Here is a 9,825-nt window from a genome sequence, read left to right on the forward strand (position 1 = left end):
GAAAATTCTTCTTAAAGGTATTCAAGAATTTCTTAACATCTAAAGAACAGGATGTTACATTTAGGACAGCTTAAAAAAATTAAAGGCTCATGAAAACCATGATCAAAATGTCAACACTAAAGAAGCTGTATAACAAACTGTTCAACAAACAGTGGAAGCTTTAAGAGGCCACAGATCTGCATGGGATATCCCAGGTAAGGATGCATTACTTTCTAAAGCATGTCAGTCTAACCTGGAATAGACAGAACTGATTAATACACGGTTAGAGAACCTTTTCCATGTCCTATGTCAACCTGCAACTTCTTCAGATAGCTGTTTCTCTACTCTGCCATGGAATAGCAACCTGCATATTCTGACAAAGTAACACTCTAAATACTTAACTAAAGCCTCACTGCTAACGTAAATAAACTCTATGAATGAGAAAAGTCTCACAAAAAGAAGTGTACTCTGCATGCTTTCTTTAAAGGAAATCACTGTCTTGATGAGTTACATCCAGTTTATGTATACTCCATGGAAAAGTTCAGCTTTCCTAGCTCTGCTTACTCTGAGGTTTTGTCATAAAAACAATGTAGAAGCCCCTACCAGCTTTGTCTGTTAGAACAAAAACATGAGCCTGTGTGTGTGAGGGAAGTAAAGGAGTGGGCTTTCTTTTGCACTAAAGATTCTGCAGGACACACTAGCACATCTTTAGAGGACTTAATAAAGTATACTATGTCATCAGTAAACATATAAAAAACTTCAGACTTGAAATATGTGTATAATCATGTAAAGTTGCAAACCTTTCTCTATTAATCTGTCCTGATTCACAAAGAAAGATTTAAGATGACTAAAGAAGCAACCTAGATTATCCTACTGATATCTGGACTTTAAATTATATAATTTCTTGGGCCTTCTTAACAGTGACAGACTATTTAGCTAACCCACTTCACCAGACACACTCACAATTTCTCTCTGCAAATTATCGATCAACTGCTGAAGACTCAGAATTGGAAAGTATGAGTATTTTTCCTACTGAACTTGCCAAAGATTTAGCTAGCCAGTTGATGGGCAGTGATTACATTGCTTTGTTTTAATTCTGTTTTTCGTAAAGTACATGCTCTCATGTGCAATTATTTAGTGACAAGTCTTAAGGAGAACACCCAATTCCAACCCTCATGTTTTAATGGCCTAATTAACTCTGTTCATTCAGACTGATTGCCCTGCTCAGCAAACACAGAATCCATAAGGCTGCACGATTTTTATTTACACCAAAAGACTAACAACCTTGGCTATGTGCATTTTCATGGACAATGGAGATGGTGCATATAGTCAGGCTTCATTTGAATCTGACAATAGTAGCTAATGTTATAGGTACACGTGGTCTGTACTGTTTCAGTATAAATGATTTTCAGTGAAGGCCTTGCATCATAGTTTACCTCATATAAATACGGAATTTTAACCCTCATTCTTTCTATCATTTATGTCTAACAGATAAGGCAACAAAACAGCATCTAACTCAACTCCCTTGTGACAAAATTTTGGGGTTCTGTGGCAATCCAGCAAGGTCTGTGACCATGACCTACGTGCACAATTCCCTTAGGCTTTCCAAGCAAAAAAAGTATGTTGCCAAATTGCTTCACCTGCAGACTGTGCAACTGTTGGTTGCCTAAATCTCCTTACCACCTAATGTTTCACAATGCTTTCATTCATGTGCCACATGAATGAAAAAGAAAAACCACTAAGGAACTACTACTAGTGTTCTCTTAAGAATCAAAAATCCCAAGGCGAGGCACTGTAAAAAACAGGTGGAAAACCACAAAGGTGCTTTACACACTAAATGCAAGCTATTTTAAAATTAATTTATTTGTCAATGCAGAGGATTAATCTCTGAGCAAAGAAATCTGCAAAATTTAGAGAACGAATTTGCATCATTTCTCCACAGGACATAAAGAATCTAAACAGTACTAATATCTCTAGTGTCTAGGATTTTCATTTAATGCCATTTTACTCTTACTAAAGCTATCATCTTTGAGTCTTCCAAATTGGTATTTCCAAATATATAGTTTCATTTACCAGTGCAAGGTTATGGTCCTGGACTCTTTACAGTTTACATAATGCCAATCTATAATCTAATCCAGATCTCTAAAGCACTAGACTGAGACAGTATGTTCTTCATTTATTTATTCAGAAGTAATCATACCTGTTACATTCTAAATTAATGAAGATTTACCTGATTGAGTATTACAGGCTGTGCTGTTGCAGTAGTCTCTGTCCTGGATATAGGTTGAGTCACTACAGGAATTGTGACATTTCTTGATACTGGCTGCGTTGTTACAGATCTGCTAACAGGCTGAGTTATTCCAGAACTCGACCCAGGCATCTGCTGTGTTGACAAACATCCAGCAACTGGTCTCTGCAGTGTTGGTGAAGTTCCTGAAACATTCACTGCTACAGTCAAGGGCTGAACTGCCACCGAGCTGGTCACAGGTCTGGGCACAGTCTGAAAGACTGATGGGGCAGGCATGGCACCGGGGCTGGAGGCAGGCGTCCCATACTGCTGACTCTCTGACTTGAATGTAGTGACTGAACCTGTTGCAAAGGATTCCCAAGTTATCTTTATGTAATTCTGCAGTCAAATGTTTCATAAGTGTTGTGGATTTTTTTTTAATTACCGTATTAGGACAATAAAGTACCTCTACTGGGTGCACCATTCTGTCTCCCCCTTCGTGATGAGCTGAGGTTGACTCTGTTCAATATATCTGTCAAAAGTTACATTTATCTTAATTCCAAATAAATGACTAGCTTCATTGCTTTTCAAATTTAAAAGCTGCATTCACACATACTAATTAAGCCAATTAGGATTTGGCTTATAAATTAAATTATTATTTCTAAAACAAAAACCTGGCAAAACCAAGTAGTTGTAATCTGTACAAATTAGGTTATGTTCTTCCACTTCTTTGGTTAAGATAGTTCATTTAAGAATCTCAGTGATCATTTTCTTGGAGACAGATGAACACACACATAAGAGTACAAACAAGAACAACAAAAAAAAGGACATTTCATTAACATTTAAATTTGCTGATTATAGTGCATTTATTTATGTCTCATTCTCACATATACATGTTTCCCAAACACTAGAACTGCTCTACATTAAAGGAAGCATTTTCTCTAAACCAGTAATGAATTCATTTGCTTCTGTATTAGCAAACAGCACTTACAAACTGGATTTTAGACTTCATGATATCAATTTTCCAAAGTGAAAGGAAAAATCAACACACCAGCAACCAAAGGAGTCATATTAGAACTGCACTACAAGAGCACTGATTTTCTTACATGGCAGTCTGTGTGTTCCAGAGTTCTAGCTCAGCAGGAGCACATGCAATTGCTTAAATTATACTTACTCCCTAACTAATGCCACTGACATTCCCTGACCTTTTATGTCTTAGTCAGGGGTTTCTGACAATTTCAGAAAGTTACAAAAATATTCATCAAATCAAGATACTTTTCTACTCCCCGATTCCCAAGTCCATTAGTGTTGCGGACAAGCTGCTTGCTCTGACCTGTGAAAACACGCATAGGAAGTTAGATTGATTCTCCAAAATCTAACCCACAAGGCTTAAAGTAACTTTTCAAACAAGGGTCAAATTACATCAAGTTCTCAAACAATAGATCTCAGAGTACCTACACATTGTGTTTAATAACATTAAGGCTACTTCCACCAACAATGTCTCATTAGTATACTTCTCCAGTTGATAAATACATCTAATAGCAGTAGAGCTCAGAAGATCACCTGTATTTAGATTACACTAATAAAAAAGTAGCAGCAATCAACAGATTTAAACAGGTTTGCATTTAAGATACAACAAAATTTGGTTCTGCAATAGTAATGCTATTTTTACTTCAACATAACAGTAACAACAAACAAGGATTACATTATTTCGGTATTTAGCTGAACACATACATTTTGTGATTAACAAATTTATGCCTCACACATTAATTCCAGAGTGAAATTAAACTAAAGCATCATCTATCTGCAAAAGAAAAGCTGTTCTAAAAGTTATGTCTCACAAAGCATAGTCAAGACAGTCTGATGTGCACATATTCTAAATTACAAAGGTGGATTTTACTGCTTTTAAAAAGAACATTTCAGAAAGCCAGTTATTTGAAATTATTAACTCCATTTACATCACTCAACTGATTCATCATAGATTTGATGTGTTCTTTCCTATTTGTCCTGTTTAGGTAAAACAGCACTGAAGCATAAGCATGCTGACATGCAGAATAACATTTTAAAGCAGTAACAAAATACAGGTTTGTATCATTAAGAAAAAGGAAGCAAGGACACTAAGTGGTAACTGTAGGAAAATGAGCAGTTGCAAAAAAAGATAAAGGGAACAAAGTGTGAACTACTTTTCATCTCAGCCAAAACAATCCTCCAGTACACCAGAAGGGACACTTGATTCTGCACAACTCTAACACCAAGTCAAATGATTTCCTGTAAGTTTTCCACAAAGTCTGTACAAAAACAAGTAATTGTACTGTTAGGAAAAGGTTAAGAAAATGCAATGCATGTAGAAACTACACCTTTCAGAAAAATTAAGACCTATATTGGAGTTTCTATTTGTCATCAATTTTTCATGTGATCAGGTGCAAACAAAACAGTGATAAGCAAAGCTGAGCTCACAGTATCTTGCCTATCACCAATAACAAACTGAAGCCTGACTACTGCCAGGTAGTACTACTTACAAGCCAGAGAAGAACAGAGGTCATTCTTCCATAGCTGTTTTTGATAGTGAAGTAGAAGATTAAAAAGAGAAAAGTTGAGGAAAGGGAAGGAAAAAAAGTAACAAGTTATACCATAAGTGATTTTACTTGTGTTAGGACCGAGCATGGACAGCACTAGAATAAGATGCAAATATTTTCAGTCTCTTTTACCAAAGTTCTTGAAGCTCACAGAATCATACCAAAATTATAGTTTTTACCTGAATTATTTCTAACCTTTGACTAAAAAAAAATCTTGAGGCTACAACAATTGCACTCAAACTTGGCATATTTGTTGTTCCAAACAACAACTTCATTATTCTATACAAATATTATGTGTGTGTATATATATATATATGTATATACACACATACATATATACACACACACTAGTAAGGGCAGTGCCTTAATAGTTGCTCTATGCCATGACCTACTGGCAAAGACCAACAGCAACTGAGAGGACTCTGGACCTTCCAGAAAACAGAGAGGGTAATTTTCAGACATTCCAGAGGTTTGTAACTGCAGAAAACTTAGAGTAATTTTAAAATAGTCTTCTAAATTTCCAGACAATCCAGAGTATTTTTAAAATATTCACTCTTAAAAAATATTTTTGTGTGAGTACTTAAATATATGATTCAGCATTCTTTACATATTTAAAATAATTTTTCCACTTTCTTAACCTAGTGAGCAAAAAAGTAATAGATGCAACATGAAAGTATTGTGAACTACAAGACTGAACAGCTAATAACAGCTCTGAAATCCACACAGCAGAGTGTGACAGCCAGCCTTGTGCAACATTTTGTCTTGAGATCCTTCAATGCAAGTTATACATCTCCAGAAAACTACTGTAGAAATCTTGGACACAAACATTAGCAGAGATGAGGCAGAAACTGTGAGAAGTAAACCTCACCAGGTAAAGTCTTGGGTATGTGACTGCTAGGGAGATGTTAGGTCACAGCTCTTAAAAAATTACTACAAGATGGATATACAAAAAATGTTTCATTACTAAAATTAATTAAAATAACAACAAAAAAGGTGGTCTTTACTTACCTGTCAAAGCTCAATCAAAGGACAAATAAGGAACCCATCTCTTGTCATCACAACCACCTAACCCACTCCCTGCACAGCCTGCATTTAGGAGAAAACTAAGGAACTCTATTTCCGTAGAAATAGATGGGTAAAAGGATGGGTAAATTAATCAATAAAAATCACCTACTACACAGACAGGCTTTCACTATTTTCCTATTATTATTCAGTCTTTCCAGATTGTGCTTTTATTACAGACACTTAAGACAGTTATCTCGGTTTTGTCAGAATTATATCCACCAACAAATGAAATGAGGGGTGGAGGAAAATAAAGGACTGTAAAAGGAAAACTTTAATTCATGCATATTTTTTTAGTGGGGAGACACTTTCAAATATATAACTTAATATTAGCTATACTGTAAGCAACTGCATGCATTATTTAACCTTATATATACTGTTTTTTAAACTCTGTCACTAATGCTAAAACCTTCAAAAGTCCTTATTTTGACCTCAGAGATTTAAGGTTAGAGGCAACCAGAACTGTGCATAACCTGGGGTTTAAGGCAGAATTTCTTAAGAATTCTGCTTCTTAGTAAGCCAGAGACATACAGATTTAAGATGTGGAATTTCTTAAGTCGTACTATTAAGAATACTATACTTTCAAACGAAGTTGAACTTTCTAAACCTTGAAAGATCTGTTTTAAAATATGGAAAAGTGTTTTCTTACATGTAGTAGCTGGCTTTGAGCTGGAGATTTCCCCAACAAAGATTGGCTCATCATCATCATCGTCTTCATCATCCTCTTCCACTTCTCTCACTCTCTTTTGCCAGGGTTCTAGCTCCTCTTCTTCACATTCCATAAATAATTCTGCCATCTTGAGACTAGACAGTAAAAAAAGAAACAAAAAATACACATACCAAAACATTCAGTAATTTCATTAAATACTTCACTGTTCAATAAGGAATACTGCAGTTAATATTCAATAATTAGTAATAATTACTGCAATAATTCCCATAGAATTGTCTCCCTCCCCACTATGTCAGATTGAACATGATCTCACACAGATCTTCAAAGATTGATGCCACATCACCATTTTGACAACCACTTGCATGCTCATCTTTGCTATTCAAGAGAAAAGACCAAAGATATCCTCCACAGAATTTAAGCTATTTTTGTACAAAACACCAGTAACTATCAGAAGACACCTCTGACACCACAGCGAAAAGTAACTTTTTAAAAAATACTCCTATTCCAGATAAGTGATTCACAAGAAATGTTAAGGGGCTTCTACAAAGCACAACTGAGTTAGTGAAACATTAATGAAACACAGTTTTATTCTCTTTGCATCTTAAAAAACCCAACACAAACAAAACAAAACCCCAAACAAACCCACAGCCTACCACAACCTCCCAAATTTTCTAAAATTTTGTCAGGGCTTCCCATATGGTCACATTTTCTTTAAACTCCAACAAAACCTACACAAAACTCCCAAAAACAAAAAAAACAACATCAAGAAATAGTGAGTCTGTAACAGCATATTACAGGGGAGCAGACAATCATCCTCTACTTGAATGAGAATGGGGCCGCTGGTGTTAGCACATGTTAAGTCTTGAGATGAAATGAAGTAGCAAAGTTGAACTTCTTTGCTTCCTCCATCAGCTTAGGGTGCTGAAGTGAGACACGGTGCTAGGAAACAAGAGAACAGGATACTAAACTTGGCAGAGATGACCTGGGCCACATGTCAGGTCCTGGAAAGAGAATCAAGCCCAACTATAACTTTTTCTTCTCTGCAGGACATTCTTTAGAACATTTATTTTTTTTTAACCTCCGAGAAAAAAGTAATTATAAAATGTGCTCAGAGGATGCAATGCAGTTTATACTGAAAACACAAAAAAGGCACAAGCAATGATGTGTTAGCAGAATTCTAACAAGATATGTGTGATGCCTTCATCTACATTATAATACAGCCATCTTTATCGTGGCAGCAAGGTTTAAAAATACCTAACTTTATTAAATGCCAGTCATATTTATAACCTCTTTTTTTTAAGTTCAGATTTAAAAGCACTCACATATGAACAACAAAAAATGATACAACATTAATAAATGTATCAAGAGTGCAACAGCTGTAGTGGAAACAGCAAAATGATCTGTAGAAGAGCACCATAAGGATGGACAGAAATTGGCACTACAGAAAATCAGATAGATGCAGCCACAATAAGATTTAAGAGTTATTGAAAACCCAGATTTCACTTTAAATGGGAATTTGTGTTTTCCACTGGTAATCTCAAGTGAGCCTTCCAATACTCAAAACTTCTTTGAAGTGGGTTAAAGTCCAGTAACTGAAACAAAATTGGTAGCGAGCTTAAAGAGTGAGGACATTTACATTAACCAGAACTTTTTCAGACTAGTCTTGCCACCTTTCATAATAGAATCACAGAATTTTCTGAGTTGGAAGAGTCCCACAAAGATCACAGTGTCCAACTCTTAGTTCTGCACATGACATCCCCAATAATTGACAAAACTCTTCTGGAACTACAAGGTTTGGTGCTGTAACCATTTCCCTTAAAAGCCTACTCCAGTGCCCAACTACTTTCTGGGTGAAGAATCTTTTTTCAGTATCTAACCTGAATCTCCCCTGACACAATTTCAAACCATTCCCTTGGGTCCTGTGACCCACAGAGATCAGTGTCTGCCCTCCTCTTCCCCTCATGAGGATTGCCACGAGGCCTCCCCTCAGTCACCTCTTCTCTAGGCTGAACAGACCAAGAGACCAGCCACTCATCTGTTATTAAACGAATTTTTCCCCCATTGTAACAGCTGTATTTCAAATGCCCAGAGAAGTTACCTTATTTACAACACATATCACAGGATGGACTAGTGTTGCATTTCTCAGATAATGTCCCATACAGGCACATAACTTCTCACCACCTCATATGATGAAAGGTGTGCAATCCACAGCTCCACCAGGCCTAGAAACAACTGGGTTTTAATTGAGGGCTGCATTTGCTTAGTAGCAAAGAAATAATGACCAAGCTGAAAGTGCACCTAAAAATTGTAAAAAGCCAAAGTGTAAACCAACTTCCCTCAAACACAAACCTCAGCAGTCAACGCTGCCCTCTGTGCCATGAGAAAGCACAAGCTCCGCCTAGGGAAGGGCAATATCAGCGGTGCCAGCCCGCCAGCAGCTCACGCCGCCGAGCCGCGGTGGCGCCAGGCCGTGGGAGCAGCTGAGTCCCGAGGGCGGCCGAACAGCTGCCGCTCCAGCCTGACCGCCCCGCGTCCCGCCCCCCGCGCCGGCCGAGCGCCCGCACTCGGCTCGGGCTGCGGGCTCCGCTCTGGGCGAGGCCCGCGCGGCAGAACCGCGGCCGGCGGGGAGGAGGCCGAGCGGAGCCGCGCCGCCAGCACCGCTCTTGCTGTTAATGCCTGGGGCCCATGGAGGGCCCCACCCGGCCAACGGCGGGCGGAGCGAGTCCTGCCCGGGCTGCCCTGGAGGGAAGAACGGTCCGGTGCCAGCGGGGACCGCGGGCGGCTCGCGGGAGCTCCCACGGTGCGGGGGCCCCGCTCGGGGACGCCAGGCCGCGCTCCGACCTAAGATGGCGCCGGTCTCGCCAGCGACAATCCCCCCGCGCCCGTGCCCGCCGAGCGCCGCTCCCGCCGCCGGGGGAGCGCGGCAGGGCGGGCCGGGGGCATGGAGCGGGCTGACCTTACCGTGCTGCGCCTCCGTACGGGCCGCGGCGGGGCCGCTGCTCCCTGCCGCCCGGGCCGGCGGGGGATGGGGCAGCGCCGACTGCGGCGCCTCGCTCACCTCGCCGGGGCGCGGCGCCACCTCAGCGCCGCTGCCGCTGCCGCCGGGGGAACGCGGGCGGGAGGCGGGGGCGGCCGCGGCCCCGCGCGCTGCCTGACGGGAACCACGGGTCGGACACATCGCGGAGCCCGCGATCGGGGCGGAGCCGGGCAGGGGCGGGGCCAGCGCCATGTGCCGGGCCTCACACCCCGGGACGGCTCCGCCGCCATGTGCCGGGCCTCACAGCCCGAACGCACCGCCACCGTGTGCCGGG

The 9,825-nt window shown here is 40.4% G+C and overlaps 1 protein-coding gene across 14 annotated transcripts in view; it reads right to left on the bottom strand.

Annotated features, from left to right (window-relative positions):
• The window catches only part of ZNF280D (zinc finger protein 280D), a 43,013-nt gene extending 33,321 nt beyond the window's left edge, over nt 1-9,692 (bottom strand). For 2 of the 14 annotated variants that reach the window (XR_013775878.1, XM_079318089.1), the window contains exons 1-4: nt 9,573-9,688; nt 6,494-6,648; nt 2,673-2,738; nt 2,210-2,568 (exon numbers count right to left, since the gene is read on the bottom strand). Coding sequence is in view for 12 of the 14 variants with exons in the window: in XM_079318089.1 (XP_079174215.1) it covers nt 2,210-2,568; nt 2,673-2,738; nt 6,494-6,641 (573 nt within the window). In the remaining 2 variants the exon portion in view is untranslated. Of the gene's footprint in view, nt 1-2,209; nt 2,569-2,672; nt 2,739-6,493; nt 6,649-7,309; nt 8,453-8,612; nt 8,737-8,863; nt 9,002-9,470 lie in introns of those variants that run through there. The other 12 variants (XM_079318091.1, XM_079318093.1, XM_079318095.1 and 9 more) reach the window with 12 other exon arrangements.
• Nucleotides 9,693-9,825: the final 133 nt, after the last annotated feature.

This window comes from Erithacus rubecula (genome assembly GCF_903797595.1).
Source record: "Erithacus rubecula genome assembly, chromosome: 14".
Lineage (NCBI taxonomy): Eukaryota > Metazoa > Chordata > Aves > Passeriformes > Muscicapidae > Erithacus > Erithacus rubecula.